Below are 15,787 nucleotides of genomic sequence, written 5' to 3'. Positions count from 1 at the left end.
ATGTGTGTAAATGTTTCATTCATTTTTATTGTTGAGCTGTGTTTCGTTATATGGATGTGCCACAATTTGTTTACCATTCACCTGCTGATTTGTTTCTAAATTTTGGTTGTTACAAATAAATTTGCTCTGTACATTTGTGTGTGGGTCTGGGTAACAGATACATCCTTTAAGTTCCCTGGGGTAATACTTGGGAGTTGAATAGCTGAATTGTGGTACATTTTTTTCTCCCAGCAGTTTTATTAAGATATAATACATTACATTTATTTGTATTCATTCATTCATTTTTATATCTCCTTATGAATTCATGGATATTTTATACTTTGGGTTATGATCTAATACTGCAATGTTGTTCATATTGTTCCACATTTGGCTATCAGGAACTCTTTCATTTGGTACCCGGGACTCTTTAATATACCCCCATCAGTGTGTGGGTTTTTTGTTGTTTTTTTTTTGTTGTTGTTGTTTATTTGTTTTTTTTTTTTTTTTTTTTTTTTAAGCACTTCCTTACTTTTTGGCACTACAAGATGCTCCAGGCTCGTCATGTGTATTTTCCACCCCAGTCCTAGAATTAGATATATCTCCAAAGAGCCCTGGTTCCTTTTACTAGAGAATGGAATTAGAAACCAGGATCCGGAAGCTAGGGTGCTTGCTATTATTGGGTGTTGTTGCTTTTAGGCTCTCTGTGAGTGAGAAAATTATATGTATATACTTAGTATATGTTCGTATCTATAAAAATTTCTGTTATGTGACCATCTTACATTAAGTTAAACATGACTTTGTGCTGATGGCTCCAACTTGAATACATTACCATATGGCTCATTCAAGACTCTTCTGCTTTAAATTTCCCACTCCCAACAATGAGAAACATGGCTGTCATCATCTGCTTTTTTTTTTTTTTTTAAAGATTTTATTTATTTATTTGACAGAAATCACAAATAAGCAGAGAGGCAGGCAGAGAGAGAGGAGGAAGCAGGCTCCCTGTTGAGCAGAAAGCCCGACGCGGGGCTCGAACCCAGGACCTGGGATCATGACCTGAGCCGAAGGCAGCGGCTTAACCCACTGAGCCACCCAGGCGCCCCATCATCTGCTTTTTTATTTAATTGTCCCACTTAAATACAGTTGTATAACATTATCAGAACTGTTATCTAATACCCGTATGGGAAATAACTTTATCAGAGTACAGTACTTATGTGTATTCCTTTTGCCTTTAGTCTTACAAACTCCACTCATTTTCAAAAAGTTACTTAGGTTAGTACCTTGAGGTTAGGTTCCCTTGAGTGAAGTTGTCTTACACATGTAGATTATTTTGGTACAGCGTGCATTCCATCCTGAGATTCCCCAACCTCCTAGATGATTTTTTTAATTTGCATACTGTAAAGTTGACTTTGTGGTGCACAGTTTTGTGAATTTTGACAAGTGCGTTGTGTTACTTATTACCATTATGGTATCATACAGAATACTTTCACCACTTAAATAATAATAAAAAAAAAAATCACCTGTAATTCAGCTATAGGTGTACCTCAGAGATATTGTGGGTTAGGTTCCAGACCACCGCAATAAAATGAGTGTTGCAATAAAGTGAGTCAAATGAACTTTTTCATTTCCTAGTGCACGTAAAAGTTATGTTTACATTATACTGACATCTGGTAAGTGTGCAATAGCATTATATCTAAAGAAAAACAGTTACTTTAATTAAAAAATACCTTATTGCTAAAAAATATTATCCATCATCTGAGCTTTTAGTGAATTGTAATCTTTTTGCTTGTAGAGGGTCTTGCCTCAGTATTGGTGACTGCTGACTGACCAGGGTGGCTGTGGCAGTTCCTTTAAATAAGATAATAAGTTTGCCACATTGATTCTTCTGTCATGAATGGTTTCTGTAGCACGTGATGCTGTTAGGTAGCTATTTTGTTCACAGAAGTTCTTTCAAAATTGGAGTCAGTTTTACCAACTATGCTTATCAACTTTATCAACTAAGTTGATGTAATATTCTAAATCCTTTGTTGTCATTTCAACAATCTTCACGGTATCTTCAGGAATAGAGTCTATCTCAAGAAACCACTTTCTTTGCTCATCCATTAAAAACAGCTCCTCATCCATTCAAGTCATCTCATGAGATTGCAATAATTCAATCACATTTACAGGCTCCATTTCTTATTCTGATTCTCCGGCTCTGTACCACATCTGTAGTTACTTCCTCTGCTGAAGTCTCGAACCTCTCGCAGTCATCCATGAGGGTTGGAATCAACTTCTAAACTCCCCCTGTTTATGTTGCTATTTTGACTTCTTCCCATGAATCACAGATGTTCTTAATGGTATCTAGAATGGTGACTCCTCTTCCAAAAGATTTTCTGTTTACTTTACACAGATACATAAGAGATAGCTATAATCTCACAAATGGATTTCTTAATAGGACATGAAAGTTGAAATGACTCCTTGATCCATGAACTGTGGAATAAATAGATGTTGGGTTAGCAGGCATGAAAACAACCCTAATCTTAATGTAGATCTCTGCCAGAGCTCTTGAGTGCCCAGGTGCAATGTCAATGAACAGTAACGTTGAATCTTTTTTTCTGCAATAGGTTTCAGCATTGGGTTTGAAATATTCAGTAAACCATGTTGCAGACAATTGTGCTGTCATCCAGGCTTTGTTCATTTATAAAACACAGGCATAGTAGATTAAGTATAATTCCTAGCGGTTCTAGGATTTTCGGTTTGGTAAATGAGCATTGGCTTTGGCTTAAAGATTCCAGGTACATTAACCCTTAACAAGAGGGTGTCAGCTTGCCATTTGAAGCTTTGAAGACAGGCATTGATTCTTCCTGTCTAGCTATAGAAGTCCTAGATGGTATCTTCCAGTGTAAGGCTGTTTTGTCTACATTGAAGATCTGTTGTTTAGTGTGGCCACCTTCATTAATATCTCAGCTAGATCTACTCTGTCACTTGCTGCTTCACATTGCACTTTTATGTTATGCAAGTGGCTTCTTTTCTTAAACCTTATGAGCCCATTTCTGCTAGCTGCAGACTTTTTCTTCTGTAGCTTCCTCACCTCTCTCAGCCTTCATAGAATTGAAGAAAGTTAGGGCCCTGCTCTGAATTAGACTTTGGCTTAAGTGAGTATTGTGACTGGTTTGATCTTCTATTTAGACCACTCACACTTTCTCCATATAAGCAGTAAGGCTATTTCATGTTCATATTTTTTTTTTCCTTAAAGTTATTTATTTATTTGAGAGAGAGAGAGAGAGAGAAAGAGAAAACACAAGCAGGGGAAGTTGCAGAGGGAGAGGGAGAAGCAGGCTCCCTCGAGAAGCGATCTCAACGCGGGGCTTGATCCCAGGACCTTGAGATCGTGACCTGAGCCTAAGGTAGATGTTTGACTGAGCCACCCAGGTGCCTCTCATGCTGGTATTCATGGGAGTAGCGTTTTAAATTTCCTTTAAGAACTTTTCTTTTGCCTTCACAACTTGGCTGTTTGGTGAAAGAGGCCTAGCTTTCAGCCTCTCTTTACTTTTGACATGCTTTCCTCCCTAAGGTTAATCATTTCTAGCTTTGGATATAAAGTGAGAGACATGATATATATTTTTTTCCCACTTGAATAGTTAGAGGCCATTGTAAGGTTATTAGTTGGCCTAATTTTGATATTGTTGTGTCTCAGAATAGAGAGGTCTGAGGAGAGGGAGAGAGATGGGGAGAATGGCCAGTCAGTGGAGCATTCAGAACACATACAGCATTTATCGGTTAAGTTTGTTGTCTTATTTGGGTACAGTTTGTGACACCCCAGAACAGTTATAGTAGTAACATCAAAGGTCACTGATCCCACAGATCACCATAACAAGTACAGTAATAGTGAAAAGTTTGAAATATGAGAATTACCAAAATGTGACACAGATATAAGGTAAGCAAATGCTGGTTGGAGAAAAGGTGCTTGATAACTTGCTCAGTGCAGGGTTGCCACAGAAATTCAATTTGTGAAAAAAAAAACACAGTATCTGGGGCAAGAAAGTGAAGTGCAGTAAAATGAGGTATGAAGTATACCTGTATTCAACTTGCAATCCCAGATGCTACATTTGTTTTTCAAAAGCTGAATATTAGTTTAATTCATTACTGTAAATTACTGCTTTGTTCCCATTACTGTATTAACTCTTGGGGGTGAGCCTGGAGGAGGAGATTAAAAAAAAAAAAAAAGACTATTTTTAAGACTATGTTGTCTTATTTGGAAAAATAATATGAATATAAATGAAATAACTAGAAAATTGAATGGCTACTATAAACTGGCAAGTGCTTTAGGGAATAAGAAAATTCACTTAAGTCATTGAAGGCTGTGGATGGAAGCATCTTATAGGGAAGATGCGAATCTTGACCAGGCATTTGAGGAAACTGGGGTTTGAATGGGTCAGGTGCTTTACATAACAATATTGAGTATAGACTTACAGGAAGGAAAAACAAGCATATGGGAAGAGAGCAGAACGTCTGAAGAAAACAATATTAAAGAATTTATAGAGGTAAATATATTTTGTAGGTATTTCATAGGGAAAATGATGATGTGTGAAACATACATAAACCTATAAAAATTATTTTTCTGCTGTCCCCTGCCCCTTCCTTCCCCAGTAACATTTATGATTTTAAAGTCAGAGAAGTTAATAAATAATGAAATTTTAAGTAAAGAGTTTAGGGTAAAAAATTGAAGACCTTTTCAGATTCCATTTTCCTTACTTTTCTTTTTCCTTTTTCCTTTTTCTTTTTTTTAACTTAGATGAGTTATCACCACCCTTTTCTGAACAACACAACAGGGAGCAAATTTTAATTGGCTTGGAAAAGTTTATTCAAAAAGAATATGATGGTATGTCATATGTTAAAAATTGATTGCTTTTATTATTATAGCCACCTAGTCTGAGTTCTATTTAAAGTGTTCATTGAATGTTATGTTTTAGGTACTATTCTAGGCTTTGGGAATACAGTACCAATACAAAAGGTGAAAACTGCTTTTGGAAAGCTTATATTAAGAAGGGTAGACAGATAGTTAGCTAACAAATAGGTATATAATATAGTATCAGGAAATAATAAATGCTATTAAAATGTAGGAGTTAAAAGGGTAGTGATGGGGAAGTTTTCTATACTGTTACAGTAGTTCTTTCTGATAAAGTGACATTTGAAGAGAGCCATGAATAATGTGAAGGAGCAAGTTATATTAATATCCAAGGAGAGAACATTCCAGAGAGTAAGAACAGCAAGTACAGATACCCCAAGATTGAATTATGTTTGTCATGTTTGGAGTCCATGCAGGACATCAATGTAGCTATAACAGAAAGATGAGGTCTGAGAGGTAGCCTGGAGATTGAATCATTAGCCTTATAGGTATTGGTAGAGGGTTTTAAATTTTGAGTGTCTAATGAGAAGCTTCTGGAAGGTTTTAACACTTAAGTGACATGATCTGAGGGAATGAAGTATAGGTCCTTAAGAATAGAAGCAAGGGGAACAATTTAGGAGGCTGTTGCATAAGTTCGGATGAGACATACAGTGTTCTGGAAGAGTAGATTAGAAGTGGTCAGAAATAGGACATATTTTGACTGTAGAGCCAGTAGGATTTGCTGATGTTTTACATGGTAAATATGAGGGAAAAAAAGGAGTCAAGGATCATTTCAAGATTGTTACCTCAGTAGTTGGATGATATTATTTAATTGAGATAGCAAAATAGCAGAAGGAGTAGATTTGGGGTACAGAGGTGAAGAATCAAGGGTTATGTGGCCACATATTTTAGAAAAGGTTAAAGAGTTGATTTATACATCAGAATGAATTTATACTTGTAAAAGATAATCTGTTATATACTATAGGATTCCATATTCCGTTATATTTGTTAGTATGTAAAGTACTGACCAAATCTAAGTCTGTTATATTAAACTCATGCACATTTTTATTTGCTGATGAACATAGCTTCTTTTATGTCTCTCAGTTGCCATTTGAAATTTCAAGTTGGACATCAGAACTGAATTGGAGAATTAGGTTTCGAAAATGCAGAATTTCTTAACTAAATATATAATCTAAAGAATTAATAGTGAGAGAAATCCAATCCAGTTAAGTGACAGCTTGCTTGAAGTGCTACCTGTTATTGAATGACACTAAATATGAAAAGATAACCCTATCATAATTTATATCAAATGGATTAATCACTCACTTTGGGAGAATTAAGTCTATGTATTAAGGTGATATTTGTAAAACTATTGGAATTGTGTCTGAAAAAACTCGTTAATTTCCAAAAGATAAATCTCCAAATATTGAACTTTACTCTTAGTAGTGATGTGGAGAATGAAGAAAAGTAGATGGATTTATGAGATAGTTAAGTTGAAAGAAATTAATGGACTTGGTGACTGGATGTAGAAGCTGAGAGAGGGGGTGCCGTGAGCAATTGAGTAGATAAAGATACTATTTGCTGATAGGGATTATAAGAGCAATAGTAAGTTTGAGGTAAAAAGCTGAAGGCTTAGTTTTGACTTGTTAATTTTATGATGTTTGTAGAAAAATGGAAAAAGCAGTTGAAAACAAGGGTTGTGGGAACTTAGGCAAGAGATCTGGGCTTTAGTTGAATATTTTGGGAATTTCTCAGTATATCTGGCAATGGAAGGTATTTAAGCCATAAAAGTAGACAAGATCATCTTGTGTTAGTCCATTAGTGGGTAATAGAAGACTCCTCTTTCCTGCTAATTATAAAACTTTTTACTTTTGTTTTTCTTTATTTAGAAAAGGCAAGACTGTGCTTATTTGGCTCTTCTAAGAATGGATTTGGATTTCGTGATAGTGATCTGGATATTTGTATGACCCTGGAAGGCCATGAAAATGCAGAGGTAAGAGTTAGTGTTTGGAAAGAGATGTAGAAGTTTATTTTCTTGCAGTGGTGAATGTATTTTAAATTATATATGTAGTATTGATAATAGTATGGTGTCATTCTTTGTATAAATATATTAGCAATAATAGTATTTGAAATGTAAAAGCATTTAGCATTTTCATTTTAGAAGACATTCAGATGTCTAAGTAAGTAAATTTACTTAAAATTCAGTAATTTTATATCACAAAAACCATGTCACTGAAAGTTAAAAGTGCTTTGTATTGAATTTTTGGAAAAAGTTAATACACCATAGAGTTGCAGTTTTTTTCATTGGAACCAATATGCAGCTGGTGCTACTGATCTCATTTCCTCTCTCTTTTCATATCTCTTCCATTAGGTGATATCTTTGTATCACTAGAAAATAAAAGTGGACATCTAATTTATAAATGGGTTGTGTTGTACAAGTTAATTGTAATTTGGGGGCACTTAGAACACATTTTTTTCTGTAAAGCAATGTTAACAAATGTGTTCTAGGATAGCTTTTAGAAACTCATTTTGGGTGGCGAGGGGAACTAACATTTACTGAGGCCTCATTTCATTCTTAAAACCACCTTCGAGGTAGATAATTTCCCCCATTTTACAGATGAGGAAACTGAGGCTTTGAGAAATAAACTGACTTGCCCAAGTTCACACAACTAGTAAATGTTGGAGCCGGGATTCGTACCCAGGTCTGTCTGACTCCACAGTTCATGCTCTTTCCATTGTATCTCACTGCTTCTCTGTAATTTATTTAACCCATAATGTAGCTGAAATATAGTACTAATAGTACTGTAGAACCTAACCTCTACTTTTGGAGTTTCACTGTGAGATGCCAGGAGCAGACCTTCCCCCAGAGCAGTCTTCAGCAGTGAGAGTGGGTACTTGTGCTTTCTTTTTTCATGGACCATCAGCAGTGGAAACAAGATTGTCCAAGCTCCAGTAAAGAAAGGGACTAATTGCATAGGGAACTATCCCAGGCCTTCCTAGCAGCAACTAGAAAGGAGGGGATCCCTGTAGTTGCTCCTTCCTTTACCAACATATCTGTTGGAATTTATGTCTCAAAATCAGGGACTGCTTGCAAGATTGGGGTGTGGCCAAGCTTCTGGCATCTGTAGTGGTGTCAGTATAGCTTCTATTATACCATAAAAGAATTCAGCAGAGTAGTGTACCTATGTGTTTCTGAAAATTTTTTCAAAAGGTGGCTTTTAAATTGTTAGAACCAGAGTAAAGATGGCAGAGTACTGATGTCTGGTAGATCCTTATTTCTGGCTCTAAGAAATTATTTCTGGTATTAACGTTTTATCAAAAAAAAGAAAATGGAAATATAAGTATTTTAGTTCTTCTTAACTAAGTTCTACTCAGTGCCATCTATTGGAAAGAGGCTGCCCCTCTCCATTTTGAAAAGCAAGAATTGAAGGAATAGGAAATTATTTTACCCAGGGGTGGAGGTTAGGGTTTAGATACCTTCTATATAAAATGTAATAATCAGATTTCTGATCACTAAGGGTTTGTCTGTTATATATCTTCTGTGCCATTCACACTGAAAAGTTGAAGCAATGAAAAAGAATACATTCTCTTCTGATGAGACATAGTTGAAACTTGTAATTTAGCATAAGTTGTATCCTTGCATAATAAATTTTATTATTTTAATTAGCAACTGTAGATTCCCTTGAAATCTTCAGGTTAAGCTGCAAGGTTAAGCTGCATTGATTACTGCTCTCCAGTACCAAAAAGAGCATGTTTGGGATATGCAAATGTGATTTTAGTAGTAAGTGTGGGCACTGATGTATATACTCTTCAGCTTAATCCAGTTAATTTATAATGCCATTATCTTCCCTATTCCTTGTATCATGGCCATATCAACTCTGCTGTCTCTGATTTTTTAAAAAATCAATATATTTAAATTTGTAGAGGTAAGAATTTTCTTGAAGAAGTAGGTACTGGTAATTGGATTACTTTTCCTCATCAACATGATAACAAATAAATAGCTCACAGATTTGAAGTGCTTATTTTGTGTCAAGCATGCTGCTGAATGCTTTACATACATGTTTCATGTAATCCTTCCAACTACTTGATAGGGCAGGAATTTATAATTATTTTGGTTTTATAGACTAGTAATATGAGGCTCCAAGGGGTTAAGGATCTGGTCAAAGTCACACAGCTAATTAATAATAATTAGTTGAAGACTGAATCCCGGTTTGTTTAAATTCAGAACCCATGTTCTTAAACACTATACTGTTTTGCCTTACCAGATCCATCTCTAGTTACGTATTCATGTGTTTGAAAACATTATTCTCCTGTCTTTGTGCTTCTCACACTTTAATGTGAATGTCAGTGACCTGGGAATCTTGTTAAAATGTGAATTATGATTCAGTAGTCTGGGGTGGGGCCTCAGATTCTGCATTTCCATCGTTTCCAGATGGTGGCCTTACTGCAGGTCTCCATATACGTTGAGTAGCTTATAGCTAGAGATTTTCAATGCTAGTATTAAATGCCTGATTAAAGTGAATTTGCACAAGGCCAAATTAAATTAGACAAACTTTATTATTTGTTTCTTTTGTTTTTTAGAAATTAAACTGTAAAGAAATAATTGAAAATTTGGCAAAAATTCTTAAGAGACATCCAGGTATGAATCTGAAGTTACAGCTTTAAAGCAACAAAATATTTTTTAGATTTATGAAAATTATTTAACCTAATGAAGTTTTTGTATTTGTTTGTTTTAAATCAGGTTTAAGAAACATTTTGCCTATAACTACTGCCAAAGTGCCTATAGTAAAATTTGAACATAGACGAAGTGGTTTAGAAGGTGATATCAGTTTATATAATACATTGGTAAGTTTCTCTTTCTGTATAGACCTAGGTATGTTTACACTTGTCATTTTAAAAGTTTATAGGTTAAAAAAAAAAGTTCACAGATCGCTGACTATACATTTATGTTTAAAAGTTTTAAATAGGAGCATGATAAGACAAAAATATTTTTAAGAATCATCTTGATATTTCCTTCAGATTGAAGATTAGTTTTTGACTCATTTACAGGTATTTTAAGTTTTACAGTTATATATTATATTTGGAGTATATTATGTTTTTTTATCTGATATAAAGTTTAATACATTTGAAATGCTTTCAGCTATGTAATTTTTTTCAGGCTCAACATAACACAAGAATGCTAGCTACTTATGCAGCTATTGATCCTAGAGTACAGTATTTGGGATATACTATGAAAGTGTTTGCAAAGGTATTTATGAACTAGTTAATGATCTCCTTTGTTATAGTACTCATGATAGTTAAAATGAAATATACTGGTGTCAGACTGTGAAAAATATCTTCTCAGTTTTATTTATCTGAGCTTTTTAAAGGAAGCACTCAATAGTAAATGATTTAAGTTTATACTTACTAGAGTAATATCTTAGTTTTTTTTCCTGTATGTGCTTTATTCCCATGTGTAACACTTGAGTAAATTCTCAGTAGTAAAATTTCTCAATGCAGTAAAGATTTTCAGCCCCAGGTATGAGAATTGGCATATGATGCTACTTAAGAATCTCTGGGTTAAGACATCTGAGATTTGGGTTTAGTCATAAATATTTCTGTCCAAGAAAACAAAAAAATTCCAATGAAATCTTGTTTTTCTCCTATTATAACACTTATAATACTGAATTCTGTTTTCTTTTTTTAGCTAAGTGTGTAAACTCAATGAAGATGGAGACCCGTGTCCCCAGTTTAGTGTACCTGCTTTATGGGAGCTGCTCAATAAATAGTTAATTTTTTTGTGTTGGCGGAAGGCTCCTAGTAGCCAAGTGATTGGTTGCATTTTCATTTTGCTAAATCCACTCTTCTACAACAGGGAGACAGTACTTGTTTAGATATTTCCTATATATGTCTTTGTCAACAGAGGTCATCTTAGAAAAGAGTGGCATTTAGTCACATCCTCAAATTATATTTGATATGGCTACTTTTCTAGATTCACCTCACAGAATAACTTTAGCATAATGGTTCTGTACTTCAGTGGTGTTGTGGTATTGAAACTTAAGTCTTTCATGTCAGAGAAATCATTCTTCCCCCTTTTATATATCAGCTAAAGTCTTACTCAGGGGAAGCTTCTGAGGATTCTTTTAGGGTTTATTTTTAATTAAAAATTTTGTTTGGAATAGTCAACTTATTCATGTGGTTCAGAATTCAAAAGGTCTAAAGGGATTTTTGGTGGAAAATCTCCCTTTCACACCTGTCTCCTAGCCAACCAGTGACTCAGCTGGTGTTAAAAGTTCGTTTGTATCCTCCCAAAAATACACCAGTATAAGCAAATACAAAAATTTCTTATCTCCTTTTTATAATGGGTATAAATATACTAAGAACAGTATTTTGTACTTTGCTTTTCTCACTGATTAATAGATACTAATAAGTACTTCCTGTTAGTATACTAGAGCTTCCTTGTTCATTTTTTTTTCCTTCCTTGTTCATTTTTAATGGCTATACCCTATTCAGTTGTGTAAATAGTCATCAGTTGTTTAGAACCTGTACTTTATTGAGGAGTCTTAAGTTGTTTCTGGCTTTTTGTTGTTGAAACAGGGTTATGCTTAAAAAAACTTGTTTAGTTATTTCACATATTTTTTGGTGTTTGGTGTGTTTGCAGGATAAATTCCCAGAATTGCTAGTTTAAGTAAGATATACTTTTGTAATTTTGATATTATCAAATTACTCATAGATTTTATGCTATTTTATACAGTCATCTGTAATGTATGAAAGTGCCTGTTTACCCATCTTCATAATAGTTTGTTATTTAACTTCTGGATATTTGATAGTTTGATGGGTTAAAAAGATAGTATCTCAGAGTAGTCAGTACTTCTGCATAAATAAGATTCTGAAGTTATATTTTCAATCACTGTTTTGTTTCTTCAGCGATGTGACATTGGAGATGCTTCCAGGGGAAGTTTATCTTCATATGCTTATATCCTTATGGTGCTGTACTTTCTGCAGCAGAGAAAACCACCTGTTATCCCAGTTTTACAAGAGGTAGGTGTTTAAGAAAACCTTAAAAGAGTTTCTTGTGAAAACATTAATCTAAACACAGTAGATCTTGATCAGTTTATGAGGTCATGAAGGATTTTTCTAGCATGGACATCCTAAGTTTTCTTCTTCCCTTAATGATGTAATCACATAATGAATCTTTTTGAAAATTTCATTATGGGAGAATATAGACTACTGAAAGTTTTAGATAAACAAAACTAATAAGTATCTTTTGTAGCTTGTTTGTATTTCATAGTCTTAGAATGCTGCAAATGATTATGAAAGTCTTATAGCCATCCATGAACTCATGCATTATAGTCTTTCAGATGCAAATATAAAGTTTCTTCTCTCCATAGTATTCTCCCTGCTCCTGCCTGACAAGGAACTTTGGTATATTCTTGTGTATACTTTGGTTAACTTTGTGAATTTTTGGTTGAGAGAAAACCCAAGGAAATTCTTCCTCATCTCTGTAAGGTCATGTTTATTGCATTAAGCATAAGAATGTACATCAGAAGAAACATTATACTCCTATTCATTCAGATTCGGTGACTCATGGATTCCCTTTTTGTAGCCAATTTATACTGTGTGAAATAGGTTTAAAGGAGTTCTTAATCATCCCATCTGTTCCTCCTCATCCTTGGCACAAAGTGTATTTGCAAGTATTAGGGAGAATCCAGTTCTAAGTTCTTAGAAAGGTGATTATTTTGAGGTAAGAGAGACACATCAGAATTGTTTGACAAATCATATATTCTGACTTTACACAAACCAGTGGTCACAGCAGAGAAGAAAATCACAAAATAAGCAAGCCATATGGTAGATATTAGATGGCCTTAGTAAGTTTTTAAAAAGTTCTAATGAATGCCATGTACTTATAGCAGCATTTATTTCCCATTTTAAATTAACAGTGGAGAAGAAACAAAAATTTCAAATATCCTTTCCTGGCAGAAAATTTTAAGTTGCTAAATCTGTGTTGAGTGATGTTGTTTTTAACAAGGTTGTGTATAGTAGGATATTTAAAATTTAAAATGAATTAATGAGGCCTGGCAAGGCCAAGGTCATTCTCTGTCTTAGTCTAACTGTTGTTAAGGCTTTAAATTTGGGTGTCTTAAACGCATTATTACACAGGAATATCATAGCAGCCATTTACTATGATTTGTTATGACTTTGACAGAAAACTATAATTAACTAAAGTAGCACACAAATTCTGTTTTCGGGGTGGTTTTTCTGTGGGTGATTATATTATCCATGAATGAGGAGCCATTCAGGCAGTACTGTATAATGCAAAGAGCGGGCATGATTTTAGAGCTAGAGCTTACCTGGTCTGAATCCTAATTCTGACATTGTGGCCTTCACTAAGATGCCTGACTGCCACTAGGCTGAGTTTCATCAATAATAATGTAATAATAGTATTATTTCACTAGTGATCTAAGGAACAGAGAAATCAAATGCCCTTGAATTATAGTAGGTGCTAAAGTAGGTGTTCATAAATGATGCTTGCTTTATCATCATCATCATTATTACTACTACTGTCATTAGCAGCTGTATTAATATTATTATTGGAAAAATGTAGGCAGGACTGCGGTAGCCAACTTCAAGAACTCTTCCATTATCTGCTTAACAGTGCTTGATGAAATGAGAGACAGTCCATGGAATGTTTTCCATCATAATGAGCTCTGATTGTGGGGGGCTTTGTGATACATATGAACTGATGATATATGGATTTTTGCTTCTGGCCTTTTTTGCTTGTCATATGGGACCCCATTGTCCATTACTCTGGCATCATTTAAGTATTGGTCATTGACATCGATCAACTTTTAAGGGTAAGGATATGTTTAATGAAGCTGTTGATCTTTGACTCCATTTATAACTGAACCTAGACTTGAAGTGACTGGGTATAAGTAAGACTATGCTAAGTGTATTTTTCATGGTTAATAATAGAGTTCTTTAGGTCAAAAGGAGCTTTCCTAAGCAGAATGATTTTGCTGTATTCTAGAAAATCATAAGTGAAAATAAATTTTCATGTAAAAATACTAAAAGAGGATTAAGCAGTGGTAATCACACTTGATATTATGAACGTCTAAGTTTTCTTAGCTTATATTAGCTTAAAAATTACAACTGAATGGATGAATCTTGAGAGCAGTATGCTAAGTGATAAGTGAAGTAAACCAGTCACTAAAGACTAAATATTGTATGATTTCACTTATATAGGGTAGTCAAACTCATAGAAATGGAAAGTGGAATGGTGGTTTTGGGGGGCTAGGAGAGGGGGGGATGGGGAATTATTGTTTAATAGTTCAGTTTCGTTTTTGCAAGATGAAAAGAATTCTGTGAATGGATGGTGATGATGGTGCTCAACAACATGAGTGTACTTAATGTCACTGAATTGAACACTTGTAAAATTTACCATCATAATCATTTTTGTTTTGTGTATTTTACAACTAAAAAATTTAAGTATTGCAGTTTAAATATAGCAGCAGATACTAAAGTATTACAGTTAAATATGAAAGTAAATACGGTAAACATACAGGGTCACTCCTTGTACAAATATGATTGTTCTTGAGGTTTTAGGGAGGACTGAGTAGAACTCAAAACTCGAGTACGGCATGATTGGTGTGGAGAGAGAGAGAAATGGAAAGAGAAATTGTGTGTGTGTAAGAGAAAGGGGAATAGCAGTAATCCTTCTAAGGGCTGAAACAGTGGAAAGTTAGAAAGTGAAATATGAGAGCTCATTAAAAAAAATAGGCAAATCAGTGTTTAAATACCTTTCAAGGCCTACAGGGTCCCCTTCACTGTGTTACCAGCCAACATAGTTGGGTTTGGATCATAGATTTTAGTCAAAATAAGAATTATATTAAAAAGAATCAAGGTCTAACAGTGTAGCTTATATTATTCCCATGTAATACTTATAATAGCATCAATAAGGGTAAAATATTCTATAATGGTAAAATATTACACTTTGGTTTCTTTAATACCTTCATTTCTTTTTTCAGGGCAGATTTGTTGTAGGTATCAATATCTAATTGCCACCCTCTCCCTTGTTTGTTTTATGAAGTGTCAGAATTTATGGTAGATAAGTGGTAACTGTATTTATGTTACATATAAATATAAAAGCAACTGGGGCATCTGGGTGGGTCAGTCAGTTAAGTGTCTAACTCTTGATTTGGGCTCAGGTCATGATCTTAGGGTTGTGAGATAGAGCAGTGAGTTGGGTTCCATGCTCAGTGGGAGTCGGCTTGAGAGTCTCTTTCCCTCTGTCCTTTTGCCCCTCCTCCTTTGTGGGCGCTCACATGCTCGCTCGCTCGCTCGCTCGCTCACTCGCTCTTTAAAAAAAAAAAAAACAACAACTTCTTAGCTTAAGTTTCTGGAAACTTCATCTTTTTGTAAACATGCTTCCAGAGCATGGCTGTATAAGGAACTTAAACCTGAGAGTGAAATTAGAGGGGCCAGACATGTTAATTTTCTAAATCACTGTGCCATCTAAAATGGAAGGGGTGATGTAGACCACCTTATCTGATGGTTTGAAAGTATTTTCTAGTAAGCTCTAGGGGCTCATTAGAGTATGTGTGAGAAGTGAGATAAGGAAAAAATTGGGTATATTTTCTCCACTTAGGATTCTGTTGAAGCACCTTTGCTTTTATCTACTTTAAGCTTCCAGAAAGGTTCCATTTTAGGAAAGGATTTAGGATCCTTTAAGCTTCCAGAAAGGTTCCATTTAGGAAAGGAAAGAAAAATGAAATTTGAAAACAACTGACCTAATTACTCTATAATCTCTCATTTTCATTGGGATAACAGTGAAGGGTTTAGGAGGGTGATGGTCTTTAGAATCACTACCAGGCAGGTCTGCTGACTGTGAACCTATTGTAGCTTTTTACTTTTTAAAGAACTCATCTTAAAGAGATACTTTTCTTCTAATAAAGGAGCATTATT

The 15,787-nt window shown here is 34.7% G+C and overlaps 1 protein-coding gene across 9 annotated transcripts in view; it reads left to right on the top strand.

Moving 5' to 3' along the window:
- The window catches only part of LOC111142844 (zinc finger CCHC-type containing 11), a 123,393-nt gene that overhangs the window by 87,487 nt on the left and 20,119 nt on the right, over positions 1 to 15,787 (top strand). For 8 of the 9 annotated variants that reach the window (XM_022496176.1, XM_022496179.1, XM_022496175.1 and 5 more), the window contains exons 15-20: positions 4,754 to 4,840; positions 6,736 to 6,839; positions 9,428 to 9,485; positions 9,588 to 9,691; positions 10,005 to 10,094; positions 11,753 to 11,866. In XM_022496176.1, the coding sequence (XP_022351884.1) occupies positions 4,754 to 4,840; positions 6,736 to 6,839; positions 9,428 to 9,485; positions 9,588 to 9,691; positions 10,005 to 10,094; positions 11,753 to 11,866 (557 nt within the window). The remainder of the gene's footprint in view (positions 1 to 4,753; positions 4,841 to 6,735; positions 6,840 to 9,427; positions 9,486 to 9,587; positions 9,692 to 10,004; positions 10,095 to 11,752; positions 11,867 to 15,787) is intronic. The other variant, XM_022496182.1, reaches the window with a different exon arrangement.

Source organism: Enhydra lutris, unplaced genomic scaffold (genome assembly GCF_002288905.1).
Source record: "Enhydra lutris kenyoni isolate GAN:26980312 unplaced genomic scaffold, ASM228890v2 scaffoldscaffold9, whole genome shotgun sequence".
In the NCBI taxonomy this organism is placed as follows: domain Eukaryota; kingdom Metazoa; phylum Chordata; class Mammalia; order Carnivora; family Mustelidae; genus Enhydra; species Enhydra lutris.
Note: the sequence above shows the minus strand (reverse complement) of the source record. Positions and strands in the feature narration are given on the sequence as shown.